This window comes from Triturus cristatus, chromosome 7, assembly GCF_964204655.1.
Source record: "Triturus cristatus chromosome 7, aTriCri1.1, whole genome shotgun sequence".
Classification (NCBI taxonomy): Eukaryota; Metazoa; Chordata; class Amphibia; order Caudata; family Salamandridae; genus Triturus; species Triturus cristatus.
This window is the reverse complement of record NC_140590.1, coordinates 12,447,187-12,471,835: the sequence shown is the minus strand read 5'-3', so window position 1 is coordinate 12,471,835 and position 24,649 is coordinate 12,447,187. Positions and strand designations below refer to the sequence as shown.

The following is a 24,649-nucleotide window of genomic DNA, read 5'->3' as shown; positions in this document are numbered from 1 at the left end:
GTTCGATTATAATTGAATAATTAATTTAATTAGCATAAACATGTAATATGGGGAGGGTATACAATTTTTTTTTGAATTACCCGCTCCAGCACAAGTTCCTACATCTCCAGCGAATAAAGCACCAGTCGGTGCCCCCCCGTGTCCGGAGCAGGGACTCACCACCCCCTCTGCCTTCCTCCCACAGGCGGTCCTGGGCCCTCCGGAACCAGACAAAGCAGAGAGCCAGGGCACGGACCTCTGGCTCCGGAGCCGCCCTCTGCCCAGTGTGCCAGTCCCTTCACCACCAGCAAGGCCAGCTCCTGTGCCATGGGACCCCCCAGCGGGTGAAGTGCCCGCCTCTTCTTGGTCAGATCCCACCAGGCCACCGAGGGGCCGTGCCAGGGCCAGGCTGACGGCGATGGACCTTCTCAATGGGAGTGTGTACCAGGATGTGGCCACCCCCAGCTGTGCCCTCCCGGTGAGGGTTGAACCTCCATACAACTCAGAGCCTTCAGCCAGCAGCGCCACGGTGAGTCCAGGGTGAGGCTTTTGCTGCCATGGAGGGGGGGGGGGGTTTGGGGGGCGGTGACTGCTGTACACTGGAGGGAGGGAGGGAGGGACTGCTGCACAGTGGAGTGAGTGACTTCTGGACACTGGAGGGTGGGAGTAACTGTTTCACACTAGAGGGAGGGAATGACTTCTGGGCACTGGTGGGAGGGAGTGACTGCTGGACACTGCAGGGAGGGATTGACTTCTGGACAGAGGAGGGAGGGAGTGACTGCTGGACACTGGAGAGAATGAGCGACTGCGGACACTGTAGGGAGGGAGTGACTCCTGGGCAGTGGAGGGAGGGAGTGACTGCTGGACACTGGAGAGAGGGAGTGACTGCGGACACTGTAGGGAGGGAGTGACTGATGCACAGTGGAGGTAGGGAGGGACTGCTGCACTCTGGAGGTAAGGAGTGGCTGCTGGACAGTAGAGAGAGGGAGAGACTGCTCGACAGGGGAAGGCGGGAGTGATTGCTGAGCACTGGTTGGTGGGAGGGACTGCTGGACATTAGAGGGAGGAAGTGGTTGCTGGACAGATGAGGTTTCACTGCCATCTAGGGAAGGAGTGACTGCTGGGAAATACAGGGAGGGTGTGACTGCTGGGCACTGGACGGAGGGTGTGACTGCTGGACACTTGACAGAGGGAGTGACTGCTGGACAGAGGAGGAAGGGGGTCTGCTGTACACTGGAGGGTAGGAGTGACTGCTGGGCACTGGAGGGAGGGTGTGGCTGCTTGTAAGAGGAGGATGGGATTGACTGCTTCACAGAGGAGGTTTTACTGCCATGGAGGGAAGGAGTGTGTACCAGAATTTAGACGCCTCCATCAGTGTCTCCTGGGGGGTCGCTGAACCTCCCTGCAGCTGAGAGCTTCCACCAGCAGTGCCACAGTGAGTCCAGGGCTGGACCGTCACTGCCATGGAGGTAGGGAGTGACTGCTGGACAGTGGATGGAGGGAGTGACTGCTGAACAGTAGAAGGAGGGAAAGACTGCTCAGCAGTGTAAGGTGGGAGTGACTGCTGAGCACTGAAGGGTGGGAGTGACTGCTGGACAGAGGATGGACGGAGTGACTGCTGGACACTGGAGGGAGGGACTCTGGACACTGGAGGGGGAGTGACTGCTGGTCAGTAGAGGTAGGGAGATACTGCTGGACACTGGAGGGTAGGAGTGACTGCTGGAAACTGGAGGGAGGGAGTGACTGCTGGGCAATGGAGGTTTCCCTGCCATCAAGAGAATTAATGACTGCCGGGCACTGGAGGGAGGGAGTGACTGCTGGACACTGGAGGGAGGGAGTGACTGTTTCACACTGGAGGGAGTGACCTCTGGGCACTGGAGGGAGGGAGGGAGTGACTGCTGGACAGAGGAGGGACAGAGTGACTGTTGGATACTGGAAGGAGGGAGTGACTGCTGGGCAATTGAGGTTTCCCTGCCATCGTGGGATGGAGTGACTGTTGGATACTGGAAGAAGGGAGTGACTGCTGGACACTGGAGAGAGGGAGTGACTGCTGGGAAGTGGAGGGAGGGAGTGACTGCTGGACACTCGGGATGTAGGGAGATCTGGGCAGTGAAGAGAGGAATTACTACTGCACACTGGAGACAGAGAGTGACTGCTTGGCAGTAGAGGGAGAAAGGGACTGCTGAACTTTGAGGGTGGGAGTGACTGCTGGAGAGAGGAGGGAGTGACTGCTGGGCAATGGTGGTTTCCCTGCCATCGAGGGACTGCTGGACACTGGAGGTAGGGAGTGACTGCTGAACACTAGAGGGAGGGAGTGACTGTTGGACACTGGAGGGAGGGAGTGATTGCTGGACACTAGAGAGAGGAGTGTCTGTGTCACACTGGTGGGATCGAGTGACTTCTGGGCTCTGGAGGGAGGGAATGAATGCTGGGCAATGTGGGAGGGAGTGACAGCTGGATAGAGGAGGGAGGGAGTGACTGCTGGGCAGTGAAGGGAGGGAGCGACTGCTGGAAACTTGAGGGAGGGATTGACTTTTGGACACTCGAAAGATGGAGGGAGATTTGGGCAGTGGATGGAGGAGGAACTACTGCTCATTGGAGAGAGGGAGTTACCGCTGGGCAGTGGAGGGGGGAGTGACTGCTGGGCAGTGGAAGGAATGAGTGACTGCTGGACACTGGAGGGAGGGAGGTATGGGCAGTGGAGGGAGGCAGTGAATGCTGGACTCTGGAGGGAGGGTGTGACTGCTGGACTCTGGAGGGTGGGAGTGACTGCTGGACATAGGAGGGGGGTGACTGCTGGTCACTGGAGGGAGGGAATTACTGCTGGACACTGGAGGGAGGAAGTGACTGCTGGACATAGGAGGGGGGTGACTGCTGGTCACTGGAGGGAGGGAATTACTGCTGGACACTGGAGGGTGGGAGTGAGGGCTGGGCACTGGAGGGAGGGAGTGACTTTTGGACAGTCGAAGGATGGAGGGAGATTTGGGCAGTGGATGGAGGAGGTACTACTGCACACTGGAGAGGGAGTTACCGCTGGGCAGTGGAGGGGGGAGTGACTGCTGGGCAGTGGAAGGAATGAGTGACTGCTGGACACTGGAGGGAGGGAGGTATGGGCAGTGGAGGAAGGCAGTGAATGCTGGACAGTAGAGGGAGGGTGTGACTGCTGGACTCTGGAGGGTGTGAGTGACTGCTGCACACTGGAGGGAGGAAGTGACTGCTGGACATAGGAGAGGGAGTGACTCCTGGTCACTGGAGGGAGGGAATTACTGCTGGACACTGGAGGGTGGGAGTAAGTGCTGGGCACTGGAGGGAGAGAGTGACTCCCAGAATGTGCCCACCCCCAAACTGGCCCCACGGGGGTCACTAAACCTCCTTGCAGCTCAGAGCCTTCACACAGCATTGAGTCCAGGGTGAGGCTTTCACTGTGATGATGGAGGGAGGGAGTGACTGCTGGACACTGGAGGGTGTGAATGACTGCTAGACACTGTAGGGAGGGAGTGACTGCTGTACGCTTGTTGGAGGGAGTGACTGCAGGACACTGGTGGGATGGAGTGACTGCAGGACACTGTAGGGAGGGAGTGACTGCAGGACACTGTAGGGAGGGAGTGACTGCTGTACACTGGTTGGAGGGAGTGACTGCAGGACACTGGAGGGTGTGAATGACTGCAAGACACTGGAGGAAGGGAGTGACTGCTGGACACTGGTGGGATGGCGTGACTGCTGCGCAGTGGAGGGAGAGAGTGACTGCTGGACTCTGGAGGTTGTGAGTGATTGCAGTACAGAGGAGGTTTCACTGCCATGGATGTGTCCGCCCTCAGTGGTGCCTCCCTGGGGTTCACTGAACCTCCATACAGCTAAGAGCCTTCAGCCAGCAGTGCCGCGGTGAGTCCAAGGCGAAGCTTTCACTGCCAGGGAGAGAGGGAGTGACTGCTGGACAGTGGAGGAAGGGAGGGACTGATGTACTCTGTAGGAAGGGAGTGACTGCTGGGCACTGGAGGCTGGGAATGACTGCTAGACAATGGAGGGTGGGAGTGGCTGCTGGGCAGAGTTGAAGGAGGGAGTGAGTGACTGCTGGGCAATGGAGGATTCCCTGCCATTGGCGGAAAGAGGGACTGCGGACACTGGAAGTAGGGAGTGACTGCTGGACAGAGGAGGATAGGGATCAGCTGTACACTGGAGGGAGGAAGTGTCTGATGGACACTGAATGGAGGGAGTGACTGTTGGACACCGGAGACAGGGAGTGACTGTTGGACACCGGATCCAGGGAGTGACTGCTGGAGACAGGAGGGAGGGAGTGACTGCTGGACACTGGAGGGAGGGCAGTCTGCTGGGCACTGGAGGGAGGGAGTGACTGCTAGACAGAGGAGGATAGGGATCTGCTGTACACTGGAGGGAGGAAGTGTCTGATGGACACTGAATGGAGGGAGTGACTGTTGGACACCGGAGACAGGGCGTGACTGCTGGACACAGGAGACAGGGAGTGACTGCTGGACACAGGAGGGAGGGCAGTCTGCTGGGCACTGGAGGGAGGAAATGTCTGCTAGACACCGGAGGGAGGGAGTGACTGCTGGGCACTGGAGGGAGAGTGAGACTGTTGGACCAAGGAGTTTTCACTGCCATGGCGGAAGGGAGTAAAGAGGAAGAAGGGAGTGACTGCTGGACAGTGGAGGATGGGAGTGACTGCTGGACGCTGGTGCAAGGGAGTGGCTGCTGGAAAGAGAAAGAAGGGAGTGACTGCTACGCATTGAAGAGAGGCCCTCTTGTGTTCAGAAGGCTTCCGACTGTCCACTGCCGTCGTTGTCTCCCGGCTGTGGATGGCACCTGAAGGTCTGCAGCCCGCGGAGGTTGGTTCGTGAGTGTTGACTCATTTCTGGCTGTTGTTTCATTTCCACTCCTCTTCTCACCCTCACACTGGTCCATGTGAGACCCGAGCTGCATCTTACCTCCACCTCAGGATGGCCTCCTTGCACCATTCAGAGCTCTCCAGTCCCAGTGAGCGAGTCCTGGGCCTCTGATGTCCAGCTGACCATCCCATAGTCGCACGCGGCTGACGCTCTCTTGCTGCTGCCCCCCCCCCCTCCACTCTCTTCTCTGGTGTCCCTGGTTCTAGTCCACCTTGGAAATGTTGGAAGCGCAGTCGTCGCACACTCTGCGTTGAGAGGTGCATATGCTTATCTCCGTGACCACTTGCTGTTGAACCCCACTTTACCTCACTCCGTCACTATCTCCATGAATCGATCCATTTCCCGATTGGATTGGAGTCAAGGGGTCCAGTGAATAATTTGTAAAACCGTAGATGCCAGAGTCCCTTTCAGGAGACCAGTACAGCCTGCACCACCCACTGCCCCTGCCAGCGCTGCCAGGAGCGGTACCAACACAACTACTAACCCTCACACACCGGGCCACCCACACCTACAAGAATGGCATGGGTGGCTAGTGTAGTTCACTTTTAAAGTATATTGGAATATTCAACACTATTGCTGAGCTCATTTCAAAATTAGACAGGCAGCACCTCCATGTGGTGGGCTGTAATTAGTGCTAGCGTTGAGAATTAAGTACTGATGTCAAGCACCGGAAACCACCGTCTCAAATTAAGCACCGATATTTCACTGAGTTATTTTGAGACTCGTGATATTTATTAAAATTTTCCCTTTGGAGCGGGTGGTCTGTTATCAGAGCCAGTCTCCCTGGGAGCCCAAGTGTGGCTAGAGCTTTATTGAGTTTGGCTCCATGTTTTTAAGTGTCATGGAGTTCTCCTCTTCAATCATCTGATGCTCGGTGTCACCACTAACCAGCACGAAGAGGTAGCAGCTGCCAGAGATAGAGTAGTGGTCCTCAATGCAGTGGCAGCTGGCATTGTTCTTGGGTGGCGGGGCAGGTGCGGGCGCGGCTGAGGGTTCCAGTGGGGTGGGGTCATGCGGGGGGTGTGAAATATAAAAAAAAAAGTAAATAAACTTACCTTCCTGCCAGGTCCCGCGGATCTGCTCCTGCTCTCCTCATCTATCTCGAAGAACAGGAAGCACAGCCAGGCCCCGCTGACCAATCACAACACTGCAATGCAGCATTGTGATTGGTGAGCACCCAAGGCTTCCCTGACAAATCACATCGCTTAAATTCAGCATTGTAATTGGTCTGAGTGTCCTGGTTCGATGCTAAGCCAGAGAATGGGGGCCTGGGCATGCTCTCCACGGAGGCTGTAATGAAGCCTGCATTGAGAACAGGGAAAGTGCGCATGTCTGCGTGGGTGACCCACACAGGAGTGTGGCAAGGAGTGGGCAAACTACTCCTCCCCTGCTCCTAGAGCAGTGTAACCCCGCCCACCCGTCCGCCTGCAATGCAGCACAAGCATAAAATTATAATAACTCGATGATATTCTCATTTTATGTTTCTTCTTCACATTGCTTAAAAGCAGTGGGGCGGCACTCCTCCGCCATAGCGCAGGAGCCGCCGCTGCCTCAATCTGCTTTGTCTAAAGATGTCCGCATTCTTCCTCCGTCTCTCTTTGCACCAGTGATGTAGTGTCCCTGAGACCTGAGTGTAGTGTCCCTGAGACCTGAGTGTAGTGTCCCTGAGACCTGAGTGTAGTGTCCCTGAGACCTGAGTGTAGTGTCCCTGAGACCTGAGTGTAGTGTCCCTGACCTGAGTGTAGTGTCCCTGAGACCTGAGTGTAGTGTCCCTTAGACCTGAGTGTAGTGTCCCTGAGACCTGGTAGAGCCATCCTGGATTCAGGAGCTCTTCATCCTCTGTGAGGAGGCCAGGGAACCAGAATCCATCTCACAGATGAACTTGTTTTTCACTATTCCCTGTCGCTATAGTTAGCTAAGTGTAGTATCCCTTTGGTCAGCGATCACAAAATTACATCGGTTTCTTCTCCAAGGAGATTATGTCCATGTGGCTTGGCCCTTCTAGAGAATGTTCCAGGTGTCGTGTCACCCTGTGGTGATAGCGGGTTGAAGGGCTTTGTCCTGGGCATTGGCACTCCTCTTGATTTCTAGACAAAAAACTTGGGACAGGCGCCCTCTGCAGTCATGTTTACATGCTCTTACATCTGTTCTACCTACCTTGTTTTTTTTAACCCTGGGTGCACAACTACGCTACGCTCGTGTAGTTTGCGTAGTTTGTGCTACTTCGCACTACGCGAATTGCATGTAGCACAGTACAAAAATGTGTAGGGTAGCGTAGTTGGCATTTTTTGCTCACTCGTGTTCCTCAACGTCAAGTTGGCGACCGCAATGAGCAAAATGACATCCTGGCGAGACTTTTTCCTCGTTCGCGATCAGCATCATCAAGTTGCCGATCGCGAGCGTGGAAAATAAACCTCCCAGCGAGATTCTCATCGCGGGGAGGTCAGGTTTCTCATTGCGAGTGGTCGTGTATGCTCGCAACCGCTCGCGATGAGAAACTACCAGTCCGCGTTGAGAAAGCTGCCACTCGAGTAAAAATCTACTCGAGCAGCAGAAAACGACAGCTCGCACTGTGCAAGATGCCTGTTGGACTTGGCCCTTTTTGCAGGGTCATCCCATACATTTTTACCTTCCTCCTGTATTTTTTCTGACCTGTTTTTGGCTGTTCTATGACTCTGGGCACTTTACCACTGCTGATCAGTGCTAAAGTGCATATGCTCTCCCTATTGTAAAATGTATATGTTGGTTGGATTCCATGATTGGCTTATTTGGTTTACTGTCAGACCCCAGTAAAGTGCACCGAGAGTGCCAGGGCTTGTCAATACAAATGCTGCTGGTGGGCTTGCAGCACTGGTTGTGCCACCCACAGAAGCGGCTTGGTAAAATGTGTCTAAGGTCTGCCATTGCAGGACCTGCGTGCAGCCTGGTACTGTCATGCTGGCTGGGCAAGTGCACACACTTGCCAGCCCCTAAAACCTTCCCTTTACTTAATGTGAGTCATCCCTATGGTAGGCCCAAGGGCAGGGTGCATTGTAAGCATAAGGTAGGACAAGCCCTGATGTGTGTGGCATGCTCTAATAGTGAATTACAGCCATTTTCGTTTTTCACTATTGTAAGGCTACCTGTTCTCATAGGCCAGAATGCGCTGCTGGAATTATTACACTCTATAATCCCAGCAGGCTCAGGGAACATGGTAGAAAGTCAAGTTTAGTATGCCTTAACTCAGAATAATAAAATACTTCTTTTAGTAAAGTTTATTTTAATATCCTGTGTTTGCAAATGCTACTTTTAGAAAGTTAGCATTTGCTTGCCTGAATGTTTCAGCCCGCCTCTGCTAGGATGTGTATCTGCTGTCTGGTTTCTGTGAGTGACAGGGCTGGGGGATTCCAGGGAACAGTCTGGGCTGCCAGGTGGTGAATAGAGGGATTACCCCCAGGATAGGTGGGAGGAGTGCCCCCTGACTCTGAATAGGGCTGTGCTCTGCCACCTCAATGCTGGCTCCACCTCCTGCGGAGCGTCTGGTGTCCCTGCCCTGCACCTTGAAAGAAGCAGCAAGAGGCTCAACAACAAAGTGCTCCAAAACTGGGTTGAACCAGGCTCCGGCCCCCTGGCCTGGAAAGACAAAAGAAACTGGGTATAAAGGTAGGAGCCCTGCACCTAAACAGTAGATCCTGCTTGTGAACCAAGAAGAAACCCCACAAAGACTTGCTGCCGTTTGACAGACCTGCTGTTTTTTGAAAGACTGATTATTATCTGAAGAGGAACTTGTGCTCACAGCGTTCTCCAAGAGCCTGAAGGCGAGCTGGCCCCCTGACCTGAGTTCCAGGAACATTGGACTCTGCCTGCCTGCATCTGAGCCGCAAAGAAATTGCTGAACTCTCCCCCTGCTGCTGGAGCCGCCCCCAAGTGCGTCCCGTATTGCTGGACTGCCGCAAAGCCGACCTATGCCTTGCCGCCCCGTGTGACCCGCTCTGACCACGAGCTGTACTCACACCGTGTCGCTGGGCTGCCCACACCCGATTCGCCCTCCTCTGAAGGGCGACCTGTTCTGCCTGCCGCATCCCCACTGGGGGGAGAGACCTTGAAAGATCAGCGCATCGCCCCCGGAGACGCCTCGCACGACGAAGCGTACCCTCTCCCCGACGTCGCGCTACACAGAGCAGAAGCATTTCCCCGCTCAGACGGGCATCTACCGAGGTACGCATCGTACGCCTGAAGCGTACCACTTCGCCCCGCCAGTGGGCACCCTTGGAGCCGTACCGCCTTGATCGCCTGCCAAGTACCCCTCGGCCTATGTGCCTACCCGAGTGAACAGAGGTACGCATCGTACGCCTGAAGCATACCACTTCACCCCGCACCGTGTCCCCGAGGCCGCGCCGCAGAAAGGGAGCCACGCTGTACGCTGAGTACAGGCCGCCCCGTGCCGCATTGCCGCCTCTAGGGGAGATCGGAACTCTGGCCTGTGTGCACCGGACCCGAGAGTCCCGTCGTTGGCTGCAACTTAATCCCGCCACGTCCCGCACACTCAAGACGGCGCGCATGAGCGCAAAAGAGCCTCTTTTGCTCTTAAGAAGAAAAGACGCCCATTCTTGCCTAAAACGAGCTGTGGGCATTTAAAAACATTATTCATGATCTAGAGACCCTGTTTAAAAAGGACACACATCCCCGCATAAAAAAGGTACTGTGTGCATCAAAGATAACACGTTATTTATGGTCTTGTACTTAATTCTGCCTAAGAAGTTATATTTTTTACATAAAGCCTACGTATTTTTACAAAGCACAGCCTGGTGTCCATTTGTAGTGGGGTCATTTTGATTACTGTATGCATTTTACAAATGCTTAGCCTATGACACCCAGAGATTAGCCTTGTCTGCTTGCGCCACACTACCTAAAGGGTGAGCAGGGGTTATTTGAAAGGGTGATCCCCTTATCCTGACTAGAGGAGACGGTCCCTGCTTGTCACAAGTTCCCACCTGTGTCAACCAGAGACCCCCAAATCTAACATTGGTGGCAGCGGTGGGATTCGAACCCACGCTTCCGGAGAGACTGATGAGCTACACCATAGCCCAGCTGCAAGGCTTATGCAAAAAGTTTGGAGTTTCCCTGTCTGGATGTAGAACCAAACCACAATACCAAAAGCGCTGAGGGCCTGGATTGAGTCAAGAGCACCAGAGAATAGAGGGGAAATTGTACCCCCAGACAGCATCCATGATGTTGGCAGAGTCCTGTCGCCAGAGGAGTTGGCAGACAGGGCAGCAACCAGGGCACATGAAGTGGAGATGGCAAAACTCAATGGACAGATGGAAATAGAAAAACAAAGATTAGCAATGGAAAGCCAAAAGCTGGCTCTGGAGGAAAAGAAAATGCAAATGTAGCATGACTTGATAATGAGGAAGCTTAACTTAGAGATCGAGAGGCTTGAAACCATGAGTGTCTCAGCCCAGCAACAAGAAATGTGCGTAGCTCAGAGATTGAGCTTTGCTGAGTGGGAGGAGGAATCCAGCTCAGATTGTGGCAGCAATATTGAATTTTCTAGTGCTGAGAGAGTAGTACACACACCCAGAGATGTGGCGCCTGACTTGAAGGAGGGGGTTAACATACACCAGGAGGTTCAAGGACATGAGGTAGCTCCAGTAGTGCGCAGTGTCCCTAAGAGGAATAGGGTAACTGGCGCAGGGGTTCATGGTCCTAGTGGTGGGAGGGACACTCTACTAACTCTAGATGAGAGGTGCAGGGAGAGGGGTTCCCCCAAAGTTGAAGTCCAGGTATGTGAGTGTGAAGACCACCCAGAAGAGTGTTGGTTTTGTGACAGAGACAGTCAGATACTGTCTTGCCAGTCTCAGGAGAGTGGTGTGGAGTACGTGTGCGAGGCAGTGGACGGTGAGGTGAAGGATAGTTTGGTCAACCCTGCTAGGGGGCTGTGTGATCCAATTGTGGGAGAGCATATTGTAAGTCCCTGTTTTCCAGAGCTATGCCAACACCTGTGGAAGAGTGAGTTCTCTGACCGCAGGGAGCTCACATTGGAGGCAGACAGTTTGGTGGAGTCCAGAGGGTCTGGAAAGGCATTGGGGAGTGATCCCAAGATGAGTGGTTCAGGAATCTTCAAACCCAGTGTGGTGGAAGTGGCTCAGAGCAGCCCAACTAGGTCCTGTAACAGTGAGAGGGGTGTAGGGCCTCACGTCCTGTCTTTAAGGGGAAGGAGTGAGAATGGGTTATGTCCCTGTAGTGCCCAACCTCAGTCTCAGAGCCTGGATGGTTCTTTACGGGAACACCAGGTGGGGAGCCTAATCTGTCCTGAGGGGCCGCCCGTTGTGCGGGATCCCCTAGTGTCTGGTGAACGGGGAGTGTCTGTAAGCAGGCCTCCATCAGTTCTGGTGTCTGGCAGTACCGCTCCAGTTGGGAGGGTACAGAAGTCCAGAGTGAGGGGTGAGAGGGGGAAAGAGTCCCCAGTGGAAGAACCAGTGGGTCAGGGGCCAGCCAGAAGGGCTGCGTCCCCAGTAAATGACCATGGTGACACCACTTCTGTCCTGGGGGATCTTCGCACAGTGTCAGATGGACAGGGGTCGGGAGATCTGCACCAGGCAGGCTGTCACACGACACATAAGTTATGTGTCACCCTCAGGGGGTGCATGCGTGCTCCCCGGGAAGTCCTGGTGCGCCAGGCGAGCGTTCAACCGCATGGGTTGGTCCCAGGGTTGGGAAGCCAGGTTCAGGTGTTGTCTGACCTGGAGGGTGGGACAACTGTAATCGGTGTCCTGACCCATGTTGCTTCTAGGAGTACCACTCCAGTTGGGAGTGTGCAGTACTCTGGAAGGGGGTGCAGAGGGAGGGAGTCCTCACCTCTGACCCCGGTGCAGCCTGAGGGGTTAGACCCTATGTTGGAGAGCCAGGTTCAGGTGTTGTCTGACCTGGAGGGAGGGACATCTGTAATCAGTGTCCCTACCAGTCTGTCTTCTTGGTGTACCACTCCAGGGGGGAGGGTACAGCCATCTGGAAGGGGGTGCAGAGGGAGGGAGTCCTCGCCTCTGACCCCGGCTCAACGGAAGGGTTTAGACGCTAGGTTGGAGAGCCAGGTTCAGGGTGTCCCCCCTGACCTGGATGCCCAGTTGCAGGATAGAACCCCTGAACTAGTGGGCGAATTGCGCAGGACACCTGCCACAGGTGCCCTGACAATTCTGGAAGGGGGTACCACTCCAAGTGGGAGGGTACAGAGCCCCAAGGAGGAGGACCAGGTGTGGGAGAGGCCACCCCAGTCTTTGGTCCAGCCGCCGGGTACGGACCTGGGGCTGGTGGGTCAGTGTCAGGATGTCATACCTTACCTGACAGGAGGGAGAATGGACAAAGGTTGCCAAGCACCTGGGGCTACTGCCCCCGCTCCCTGGTGCCACAGAGGTTTGAGAGCCCTGAGAGGCATACGGCCTGGGTCTCATCACTGGCTACTGTCAGTGGCCACTGTGGCATTTTGCTGTCTGTCTGTTGGGACACACCTGTGAGCCAGTTACGGTTAGGTGCTGCACAGGTGGTGTCCACAGGTGAGGAGAAGGGTTCCCCATGGATTGGCTTGGTGGGCCCTGAGAGTATGGACAGAGGGATTCCGATAGGTTCAGATTGGCGTAGAACTGGAGTCTGCCCCTGCAGTTGCGGGCCAGGTCCTTGTTCTATCGCCCGAAGCAGGGAAGCCCATCACGGTGGTGATTGGGCTACCCTGCGTTTTGGCTGGAAGGGGATCGTGTTGGACTTGGTCCTTTTTGCAGGGTCATCCCTGAAATTTTTACCTTCCTCCTGTATTTTTTCTGACCTGTTGTTGGCTGTTCTATGACTCTGGGCACTTTACCACTGCTGATCAGTGCTAAAGTGCATATGCTCTCCCTACTGTAAAATGTATATGTTGGTTGGATTCCATGATTGGCTTATTTGGTTTACTGTCAGACCCTAGTAAAGTGCACCAGGAGTGCCCAGAGCTTGTAAATACAAATGCTGCTGGTGGGCTTGCAGCACTGGTTGTGCCACCCACAGAAGCGGCCTGGTAAAATGTGTCTAGGTCTGCCATTGCAGGACCTGCGTGCAGTCTGGGACTGTCGCGCTGACTGCGCAAGTGCCCCCACTTGCCAGCCCCTAAACCTTCCCTTACCTACATATTAGCCACCCCTCTGGTAGGCCCAAGGGCAGGGTGCATTGTAGGCATAAGGTAGGACATGCCCTGATGTGTGTGGCATGTCTTAGTAGTGAATTACAGCCATTTTCGTTTTTCACTATTGAAGGCTACCTGCTCTCCATAGGCCAGAATGGGCTGCTGGAAGTATTACACTCTATAATCCCAGCAGGCTCAGGGAACATGGTAGAAAGTCAAGTTTAGTATGCCTGAACTCAGAATAATAAAATACTTCTTTTAGTAAAGCTTATTTTAATATCCTGTGTTTGCAAATGCTACTTTTAGAAAGTTTATTTTAAGATTTTTTATACAGCAAGAGAGGAACCAACAAGCATTACACTTAGTCGCAGTAGGAGATACATCAATATCACATTTTCACAGATTACATTACATTGGAGACAGTCATTGGATAGTGGTAGTATCTTCCTCCAGAGAGATACACAAGAACCCTAAAGACCCCACAGGCCGGAATCCCACACGAGGAGGACATCCACCCACCCTCCACGCCTCCAACCAACATCCGACACTAACCCTCAGCTACACTAGGATGCGTCCCCTGGTCCTCATGGGCGGAGAGGTAGCTCGTCAGAGGGGCCCAAATGTCGGGGGGCCGTGACGCAGGCGGAAGCAAATCAGCATACAGCAGAACATTCTCCTGACAGGTAAGCATATCCCGCAGCCACTCCTTAAACTTAGGGCTTCTCCCCCGCCCCCACCGACATGCCACACGCCTCTTGGCTAGCAACAGCGCACAGGTAACAAAGCGACGATCCACCTTGGGTATATCCCGGGTGTATCCCAGCAGGGCCTGAAGTGGGGAGGGATGCAGCGGGCCCCCGAGCATCTCACCTATGGCAGCATAGACTCGGTTCCAATAGTCGTCTATACTCGGGCAGGTCCAGGCCAGGTGTAAGAAGTCAGACCCCGGGGAGTGACACCTATCGCATCGATCGTTGTCACGAAGCTGAAACCTATGCATCTGGACTGGGGTACAATAGAGGCGGTGTAGGAATTTGTAGTGAATGATGCGGAACCTACTGCTCAAAGAGATCATTTCGGTTTGCAGACAACAGTACTCCCACTGTTCATCCGTGAGCACTGTGCCGATCTCAGTCTCCCAGCCGGCCCGAGACCTCAGAATATCCCCCCGTCCGTGGGTATAAAGGCGCCGATAAAGCGAGGAGACCATGTGCGACGGGGAGGTGGAGTCGAGGAGGTAATGGAACGATTCCAAAACTGCAGGCTCTGCAGGATATGCCGGCAGTATTTTTTGCAGGCCACTGCGAAGACGAATGAACGCAAAAACCTCCAGGGGGGTTGGGACCGCCTCTCCAAATAGGAGCGGGAGGTCACAAAACCTACCCTCGTGGACCAAGTCCCCCCAGCGCGTTATTCCCGTTTTAAGTTTGATTCGCTGGAACAGACCTTCCTCCAGAAGGGGAAGAGCCGGGTGGTAGACCAAGGGCATCAGCGGGGAATAAAGGAGCGGCGCGCCCATGAGTCTCGCCAAAACACTCCAAGCATGCGCCGTAGCCTGAACAGGATTGCGATCGGCCCGAGACGAGGAGACCTCCGCGAGGGCCATGCCTTCCAGCGGGATCGGATCCGCCAACCAGTGCTCTACAGCTATCTGTGGCATGTAAGGGGTGGGGCGATACCAATAATACGCGTAGTGTGCTTGGGCGCAGTTGTAGTAGAGTTCAAAATCCGGGATATCGAGGCCCCCCTGTACGTACGGGCGCGTAAGCACAGACCATTTGAGCCGCAGTCTCTTTCCCCCCCACACCAACCGGATGAGTTCAGTCCTCAGAGCCCTGAAGAAATAGCCCCCCGGATGAAACGGTATATTGAGAAATAAATAGAGTAGTTTGGGGAGTATAACCATTTTGATAAGTGAGACCCGGCCAGCCATGGTCAGCGGCAAGGTCAGCCATCTAACTATACTTGTGCGTATATACTCCAGAGTCTTGCCATAGTTCATACGCATCACCTCCTGTCGATCCCTGGAGATCCACACCCCCAGATACTTCACATCAGTGTCGCGCCACTCCAACGGGAAGTCGAGTGGGAATCTGTCTACACCCTCCGTTAGGGGAAAGACCGCAGATTTGCCCCAATTGATGTGTATTCCCGAGTACAACGAGAACCGAACAAGCTCTCTGAGTATGGGGTTCAAGTGTTCCCGGGGGTGTTTGATGTACAACGTGAGGTCATCCGCGTAAAGCGACACCAAGATTTGCCTCTGTTGACAGCGCAAGGAAGCCGCCAGGTAGTTTTGACGAAGCCGGGACGCCAGGGGTTCTATTGCCAAGGCGAAGAGGAGCGGTGATAGCGGGCATCCCTGCCGAGTGCCCCTAGTGACCAGGAACGGCTCAGAGACACGCCCGTTAATAAGAACCCTCGCCATGGGGCGGTGATACAGGATTTGGATCCATCTGGAGAAAGCTATGGGCATACCCATGTTACGCAGAATCAAATGGAGATAGTCCCACTCGACCGAGTCGAACGCTTTGGTGGCGTCCAAGAACACCGCCACCAACGCGAGAGAGGGATCAGCATTATTTAGGATCTAGAACAGGGTCCGAAGATTGTGAGAGGTAGACCTGCCGGGGACGAACCCCGACTGATCCGGCAGAATTAAGTCTCCAATCAGGAGGTTAACCCGGTTCGCTAAAACCTTGGCCAGAATCTTCACGTCGCTGTTGAGGAGAGAAAGGGGCCGGTAGGAGTCGCAGGAATCCGGAGGTTTCCCCGGTTTAAGGAGCGAGACTATAAGGGTCTCCGACATACTGGGTGGCAACGAGCCAGTCTCATTCGCCTCTTCGAACACCTCGCGCAGAACCGCCGCCAGCGGGTCGATAAAGGTTTTGTAGTAGTCGATAGGGAAGCCGTCCAGGCCCGGCGCCTTCCCCGATGACGTCTGCATTATGGCTTCTTTGATTTCAGCCAGGCCGATAGGGGCCGCTAAGAGTTCCCGCTGGGCATTGGATAACCACCCGAGAGTGAGCTCCGAGAGATAGTCGGACATCTCCAACGGCGACTCCCGTCTGGAGGTGTACAAGCCCGAATAGTGTGAAACAAAGGAAGAGAGTATAGAGGGCGTATCTCGGCATATGGAACCATCCGGGGCCCTGACCTCTAGTATGTGATTAGAGCCCTGCGGGAGCCGAATTACCCCCGCAAGGAACCTGCCGGGTCGCTCCCCTTCCCCATATGCCCGCGCCATGAAGTGCTTTCCCCTAAAGTGAACTTCTCTCTCCGCAGCGCGCTTGTACTCCGAGAGCTTCGTGCGATATTCTAGCTGCGCTCCGGGGTCCTCTAGGAAATCTATGGCGGTCTCCAGCGCCCTCAGATCCCGCTCCAGAGAAGTCAGAGTAGCGCGAAGATAGCGCAGTACCCCTGATCCCTTCGAGATGCACACCCCTCGCATAGTGACCTTGAAGGCCTCCCAAACCGTCGCAACGCTATCCACCGACCCTCTGTTGCGGTCTATGAAGTCCGTGATCTCCTGGGACATTTCATGCTGGAAAAGTTAATCCCGGAGGATATTAGGCTGCATGCGCCACGGGAGCGGTGCGCCTACCAGCCCCGTTCTGGCTAGAGTGATCAGTACCGGTGCGTGATCTGAAAAAGTATGAGGCAAGTGTCGCGCTGTAAGCAGTGAGGTCCCCAAGCCCCTAGAAAGCAGTATGTAGTCCAACCGAGCCCACGTGGATTGTGGCGCCGACCAGTACGTGCCCTCCCGCGCAGCCGGGTGTATCCAGCGCCAAGCGTCTATCAGTAAGTGGTGGGTCAGCAGGTCAGAGATATATGCCTGAGAGCGGGGATGGCGTGGGGTATCTGCACTGGAGCGGTCAAGAGAAGGATTCAAAGTTACATTGAAATCTCCACCCCAGAGCAAGTGAGTGGATCCTACCCCCAGTATAACTTCCCATAGGGAGATAAAGTGTGCGGGCTCATCCAGGTTAGGCCCATAGGAGGACACGATAGTAATCGTGGCGTTGCCCATGCGACCCCCACGCAACACAGAAACGGCCCTCAGCATCAGTTTTTTCCCCCAGGGGCACAAAGGGGGTGTGCTTTTTGACCAGGATGGCCGTCCACCTATTCAAGGGGGAGTATGAGGAGAATAGGCTATAAGACGCCCAGCGGGACGCAAATGAAGGTGTGCCCCGGGGGTCCGTATGCGTTTCCTATAGCAGCGCTATATGTATTTGATGGCGATCGAGATACCCCAGGACTTGGCAGCGCTTACGCGGGTCACCCAACCCCCGTATATTCCAGGCCAGGACATTCACTCTACTATGCGGGTCGCGCAGCGCAGTATCCTCATCCTGCACCATCACACAGACTGGCGCCTATTGCCCACTTGCGGATCATCCCTCAGCCTGGTCCAACCTCCCAGGTGCCCTCCCACCCCTAGACCAACTAGGCGGCATACTGCCGACTCCAGACACCACCACATGCATCGCCAAACCATCAACTCCAATGTATATATGTGATTGGTCCAATAGATCAGTGTAATGTTGTATTCACGGTCCCTCCCCTCACCCGTTCCATCCGACTCAACCAACTCGTCAGAGGAAAACTTACCAACCAACAATCCCCACAACAACCCGCCCCCCCGCACCCCTCTCCCTCCCACCACGACAGCCCAATCCTGCCGGGAACCATACCCCCCCCCGACCCTCCCATCAAACAAAGCCATCCTCATGGGGTACTCCCTCTTTGGGTAACGCCAGTGAGCTGGACCTACCCTCCCCTATCCCGATATTTCACCCACTATATCGCCGCCGCTGAGAGCAGGGAGCGAGAGTGGGGTGGGAGGGGGAGTGCCACGGCAAATAGCAGCCACAACGACCATGCCAGCACCTCCGGAATAACAGTTGGCGACATGAGTGGGACCCTCAATCTCCATGCTCCCCCCCCCAACCTCCCCAGATTCAGACGGAAGACAATGGGCTGGAAAAGCACTCTCGTGTAGTCCAACAGTCCAGCTCGTGAAGTCCACCAGACCACTCCCACAGCCAGAAAGAAGCGTAAGCAAATTGTAAAAGGGGAGAGGCAAGGGGGAGCAGCAAAGAGAGAGAAAGGGAGGAGTGAGAGGGACGCAGAGGAGAGAAGACAAAAGTGAACATTATGGCATCATGACGTAATACTCATCAGTCCGGAGCCGACGTCGGGGACCGGGACCCAGACCTCGCCCTGGGACTGCGCCGTGGAGACGCGGAGGGCCCTCGGTCTCTGAGGAAGTCCTCCACTTGTTGCGGGTTACCGAAGAAGTGGACTTTGCCGCGGTGATTGATCTTGAGCTTAGCGGGGTAAAGCATTGAGTATGGGATGTCCCGTTGTTGCAGCTTTTTCTTTACTCCCACAAACTTGCGACGGGCCTCCTGCACCAGCTGGGTGAAGTCCGGGTAGAACGAGAGCGTAGTGTTTTCGTGCTGGATAGGTTGCTGCTCACGCGCCAGGCGCAGCAGAGTGTCCCGGTCTCTATAGTTAAGGAACTTGATGATCACCGGGCGCGGCGGAGCTCCCGGGACGGTCGGGGACCCAAGGATCTGTGGGCCCGCTCCACCACCAGCTGAGGCGAAAAGGTGTCACGTCCAAATTTATCCGTCAGTAGGCGCTCTATGAATTCTTCCATACGGCCACCGCCACTGGATTCCGCCAGGCCAACCAGGCGACCGTTATTCCTCCGGGAGCGCGCCTCCAAATCTTCGTTTTTCTCCGCTATGACTTTGAGTAGGCGATCCATCTGCGAGAGTTTAGTTGCGTTAGCCCTGGCCCCATCTTCCAACTCCGAGATCCGACCCTCCGCCTCCTTGAGTCGCTCACCATGCTGGTCCAGTCGCTGCACCACCGCGTCCAGCCTGGTATTCATAGTGTCAATCTTCGCGTCAATGGAGGTCAAACTCCGCTGCATGCCCACGAGCAAGGATTTCCAGTCCAGATCCTCCTCGTCGCCGGGACCCGTCTCCACCCCCTCAGCATTCTGGGCACGTGTTTTTTTCCCCCCCTTCGCGGGGTTGAAGTGTAGCGTTGTTTGTTTCGTGTCCGTCTTGCCCATAGCGGCAGCAGTCGATGGGGCCAGTACCCACAGGGAGCGAGTTGGGCGATGCGCCGGAGCCCGGGTAAGCCTTCAGATCGCACACTCTCCACACTCCCACGACAGCCCTCCGGGACCAGTCGCTGCAGCCCTTCAGGGGATCGCCACCGAGTGAACTGTTCTGACCCACAACTGATAGGGGTCGCAGCTTCTCCCGCGCCTCCCCAGGCCCCTCACTGTCAGCCACGCACCTGTCAGTTCAGCTGCAGGGGGCAGGAAAGCGCTCCCTCCGGGCAGGGTTGTGGTGTCTCACCCCGGCAAGGAGACAGACCTCGGGAGCGTCCAGTTCAGGGCACCTCTCCAGGATCCGGCGCACACACGGCTCCGCACCAGCCGATGTAGGGGGGGGGGGGATCGCCGTCCGCCGCCGCAGTCACAATCCGGATAGACAAGGGGCCACCCGAGGGGCAACACAGCGCAGGCCGCAGTCCACCAGCCGCGCCAGAGTCACGCGGAGCCAGCGCGACCGCGACACTCAATGGCCGCACCAGCTCTAACTACAGACTCACTCCCAGCAGCCTGTAAAGGTCGGTCCCGCTGCCCACAAGGCACCGCCCCGCTCAGCACCAGCACCGGACTGTCCGATAATGTCGTCCCGCTCACCAGTGCGTACAAGACCGCAGCAGCATCGGCATACGGCACCAGGTCAGCGGCCCAGCAGGCTCCAAGGATCCCCGGCCTGTAGTGACGCCAGTGTCCGCCACGTCGCTCCGCCCCTATCAACGGGTCTGTCGCCGCGGGTCTGCAGGAGCCGATTTCTCTGCCCCCCGGCCGCCTCTGCTCCCGAAACTAGCACAGGGTGGGCTCAGGGGTTCCCACACTCGCCGAAGCGGTCATCGCTGCATTTGCTGGCCTGTAGGATGAAATTGCTGGATCGTTATTTGCCTGGCCGGCTGGAGCCTCACAGAAGTGCGGCCATGTCGGTCCAGCGCCACCTAGCGCCCCCCTACTTTTAGAAAGTTAGCATTTGCTTGCCTGATTGTTTCAGCCCGCCTCTGCTAGGATGTGTATCTGCTGTCTGGTTTCTGTGAGTGACAGGGCTGGGGGATTCCAGGGGACAGTCTGGGCTGCCAGGTGGTGAATAGAGGGATTACTCCCAGGATAGGTGGGAGGAGTGCCCCCTGACTCTGAATAGGGCTGTGCTCTGCCACCTCAATGCTGGCTCCACCTCCTGCGGAGCGTCTGGTGTCCCTGCCCTGCACCTTGAAAGAAACAGCAAGAGGCTCAACAACAAAGTGCTCCAAAACTGGGTTGAACCAGGCTCCGGCCCCCCTTGGAAAGACAATAGAAACTGGGTATAAAGGTAGGAGCCCTGCTCCTAAACAGTAGATCCTGCTTGTGAACCAAGAAGAAACCCCACAAAGACTTGCTGCCGTTTGACAGACCTGCTGTTTTTTGAAAGACTGATTATTATCTGAAGAGGAACTTGTGCTCACAGCGATCTCCAAGGGCCTGGAAGCGAGCTGGCCCCCTGACCTGAGTTCCAGGAACATTGGACTCTGCCTGCCTGCATCTGAGCCGCAAAGAAATTGCTGAACTCTCCCCCTGCTGCTGGAGCCGCCCCCAAGTGCGTCCCGTATCGCTGGACTGCCGCGAAGCCGACCTGTCCCTGCCCGCCCCGTGTGACCCACTCTGACCACGAGCTGTGCTCACACCATGTCGCTGGGCTGCCCACACCCGATTCGCCCTCCTCTGAAGGGCGCACTGTTCTGCCTGCCGCATCCCCACTGGGGGGAGAGACCTTGAAAGATCAGCGCATCGCCCCCGGAGACTCCTCGTACGTCGAAGCGTACCCTCTCCCCGACGTCGCGCTACACAGAACAGAAGCATTTCCCCGCTCAGACGGGCATCTACGAGGTACACATCGTACGCCTGAAGCGTACCGCATCGCCCCGCCAGTGGGCACCCTTGGAGCCGTACCGCCTTGATCGCCTGCCAAGTACGCCTCGCCCTACGTGCCTACCCGAGTGAACAGAGGTACGCATCGTACACCTGAAGCGTACCACTTCGCCCCGCACCGTGTCCCCGAAGCCGCGCCACACAAGGGGCGCCGCGCTGTACGCTGAGTACAGGCCACCCCGTGCCGCATTGCCTCCTCTGGGGGAGATCGGAACTCTGCCCTGTGCGCACCGGACCCGAGAGTCCCGTCGTTGGCTGCAACTTAATACCGCCACGTCCTGTACACTCAAGACGGCGCGCATGACCGCAAAAGAGCTGCTTTTGCTCTTAAGAAGAAAAGACATCCATTCTTGCCTAAAACGAGCTGTGGGCATTTAAAAACATTATTCATGATCTAGAGACACTGTTTAAAAAGGACACACATCCACGCATAAAAAAGGTACTGTGTGCATCAAAGATAACACGTTATTTATGGTCTTGTACTTAAGTCTGCCTAAGAAGTTATATTTTTTACATAAAGCCTACGTATTTTTACAAAGCACAGCCTGGTGTCCATTTGTGGTGGGGTCATTTTGATTACTGTATGTATTTTACAAATGCTTAGCCTATGACGCCCAGAGATTAGCCTTGTCTGCTTGCGCCACACTACCTAAAGGGTGAGCAGGGGTTATTTGAAAGGGTGATCCCCTTATCCAGACTAGAGGAGAGGGTCCCTGCTTGTCACAAGTTCCCACCTGTGCCAACCAGAGACCCCCAAATCTAACAATGCCTTTTTCAATGCTTGCACAGTGCGGACAAGCATCCGGCACTGTGCAATCATCGCGAACAGCGCACTACGCAGTTCGCTTAGTGCTACGCGTATCTCGCAAAGTGCACTTTGTGTAGCTACGCGTAGCGCTACTACGCGAACTACGCCCATGGTTAGTTTTTTTATGAGAGGCGGCTCTGGGGGTGATGCTAATAGTGTCTGCTGAGGGTGATGATAAAAGCGTCTGCTGGGGGTGATGATAAGTGTCTGCTGAGGGTGATGCTAAAAGTGTCTGCTAGAGGTGATGATAAAAGCGTTTTCTTGGGGTGATGCTAAAAGTGTCTGCTGAAGGTGATGCTAAAACTGTCTGTTAGAGGTGATGATAAAAGTGTCTGCTAGAGGTGATGATAAAAGTGTCTGGTAGATGTGATGCTAAAAGTGATTGCTAGAGGTGATGATAAGTGTCTGCTGAGTGTGATGCTGAAAGTGTCTGCAAGAGGTGATGCTAAAAGTGTCTGCTGAGGGTGATGCTAAAAGTGTCTGTTAGAGGTGATGATAAAAGTGTCTGCTGAGGGTGATGCTTGAAGGGTCTGCTGGGGAGTTTCTAAAAGTGTCTGCTGAGGGTGAGGCTTGAAGGGTCTGCTGGGGAGTTTCTAAAAGTGTCTGCTGGGGGTGATGCTTGAAGGGTCTGCTGGGGAGTTTCTAAAAGTGTCTGCTGGGGGTGATGATAAAAGTGTCTGCTGGGGTGATGATAAAAGTTTCTGCTGAGGGTGATGCTTGAAGGATCTGCTGGGGAGTTTCTAAAAGTGTCTGCTGGGGGTGATGCTTGAAGGGTCTGCTGGGAAGTTTCTAAAAGTGTCTGCTGGGGGTGATGCTAAAAGTGTCTGCTAAGGGTGATACTAAAAGTGTCTGTTAGATGTGATGATAAAAGTGTTTGCTGGGGGTGATGACAAAAGTGTCTGCTGAGGGTGATGCTTGAAGGGTCTGCTGTGGAGTTTCTAAAAGTGTCTGCTGGGGGTGATGCTTGAAGGGTCTGCTGGGGAGTTTCTAAAAGTGTCTGAGGGTGATGCATGAAGGGTCTGCTGGGGAGTTTCTAAAAGTGTCTGCTGGGGGTGATGCTTGAAGGGTCTGCTGGGGAGTTTCTAAAATTGTCTGCTGGGGGTGATGCTTGAAGGGTCTGCTGGGGATTTTCTAAAAGTGTCTGCTGGGGGTGATGCTAAAAGTGTCTGTTAGAGGTGATGATAAAAGTGTCTGCTGAGGGTGATGCTTGAAGGGTCTGCTGGGGAGTTTCTAAAAGTGTCTGCTGAGGGTGAGGCTTGAAGGGTCTGCTGGGGAGTTTCTAAAAGTGTCTGCTGGGGGTGATGCTTGAAGGGTCTGCTGGGGAGTTTCTAAAAGTGTCTGCTGGGGGTGATGATAAAAGTGTCTGCTGGGGTGATGATAAAAGTTTCTGCTGAGGGTGATGCTTGAAGGATCTGCTGGGGAGTTTCTAAAAGTGTCTGCTGGGGGTGATGCTTGAAGGGTCTGCTGGGAAGTTTCTAAAAGTGTCTGCTGGGGGTGATGCTAAAAGTGTCTGCTAAGGGTGATACTAAAAGTGTCTGTTAGATGTGATGATAAAAGTGTTTGCTGGGGGTGATGACAAAAGTGTCTGCTGAGGGTGATGCTTGAAGGGTCTGCTGTGGAGTTTCTAAAAGTGTCTGCTGGGGGTGATGCTTGAAGGGTCTGCTGGGGAGTTTCTAAAAGTGTCTGCTGGGGGTGATGCTTGAAGGGTCTGCTGGGGAGTTTCTAAAAGTGTCTGCTGGGGGTGATGCTAAAAGTGTCTGTTAGAGGTGATGATAAAAGTGTCTGCTGGGGTGATGATAAAAGTGTCTGCTGAGGGTGATGCTTGAAGGGTCTGCTGGGGAGTTTCTAAAAGTGTCTCCTGAGGGTGATGCTTGAAGGGTCTGCTGGGGGTGATGCTAAAAGTGTCTGTTAGAGGTGATGATAAAAGTGTCTGCTAGAGATGATGATAAAAGTGTCTACTGAGGGTGATTCTTGAAGGGTCTGCTGGGGAGTTTCTAAAAGTGTCTGCTGGGGGTGATGCTTGAAGGGTCTGCTGGGGAGTTTCTAAAAGTGTCTGCTGAGGGTGATGCTTGAAGGGTCTGCTGGGGGGTTTCTAAAAGTGTCTGCTGGGGTTGATGCTAAAAGTGTCTGTTAGAGGTGATGATAAAAGTGTCTGCTGGGGGTGATGATAAAAGTGTCTGCTGAGGGTGATGCTTGAAGGGTCTGCTGGGGAGTTTCTAAAAGTGTCTGCTGGGGGTGATGCTTGAAGGGTCTGCTGGGGAGTTTCTAAAAGTGTCTGCTGAGGGTGATGCTTGAAGGGTCTGCTGGGGGGTTTCTAAAAGTGTCTGCTGGGGTTGATGCTAAAAGTGTCTGTTAGAGGTGATGATAAAAGTGTCTGCTGGGGGTGATGATAAAAGTGTCTACTGAGGGTGATGCTTGAAGGGTCTGCTGGGGAGTTTCTAAAAGTGTCTGCTGGGGGTGATGCTTGAAGGGTCTGCTGGGGAGTTTCTAAAAGTGTCTGCTGAGGGTGATGCTTGAAAGGTCTGCTGGGGGGTTTCTAAAAGTGTCTGATGGGGGTGATGCTAAAAGTGTCTGCTAGAGATGATGATAAAAGTGTCTACTGAGGGTGATTCTTGAAGGGTCTGCTGGGGAGTTTCTAAAAGTGTCTGCTGGGGGTGATGCTTGAAGGGTCTGCTGGGGAGTTTCTAAAAGTGTCTGCTGAGGGTGATGCTTGAAGGGTCTGCTGGGGGGTTTCTAAAAGTGTCTGCTGGGGTTGATGCTAAAAGTGTCTGTTAGAGGTGATGATAAAAGTGTCTGCT

At 54.7% G+C, this 24,649-nt stretch overlaps 1 protein-coding gene across 4 annotated transcripts in view; it reads left to right on the top strand.

Annotated features, from left to right (window-relative positions):
* The window catches only part of LOC146808685 (E3 ubiquitin-protein ligase CBL-like), a 417,764-nt gene that overhangs the window by 330,584 nt on the left and 62,531 nt on the right, over positions 1–24,649 (top strand). For 2 of the 4 annotated variants that reach the window (XM_085615485.1, XM_085615486.1), the window contains exon 10: positions 185–508. The exons of the other annotated variants lie outside the window; for them this stretch is intronic. In XM_085615485.1, the coding sequence (XP_085471611.1) occupies positions 185–508 (324 nt within the window). The remainder of the gene's footprint in view (positions 1–184; positions 509–24,649) is intronic. 4 annotated transcript variants of the gene reach the window in all.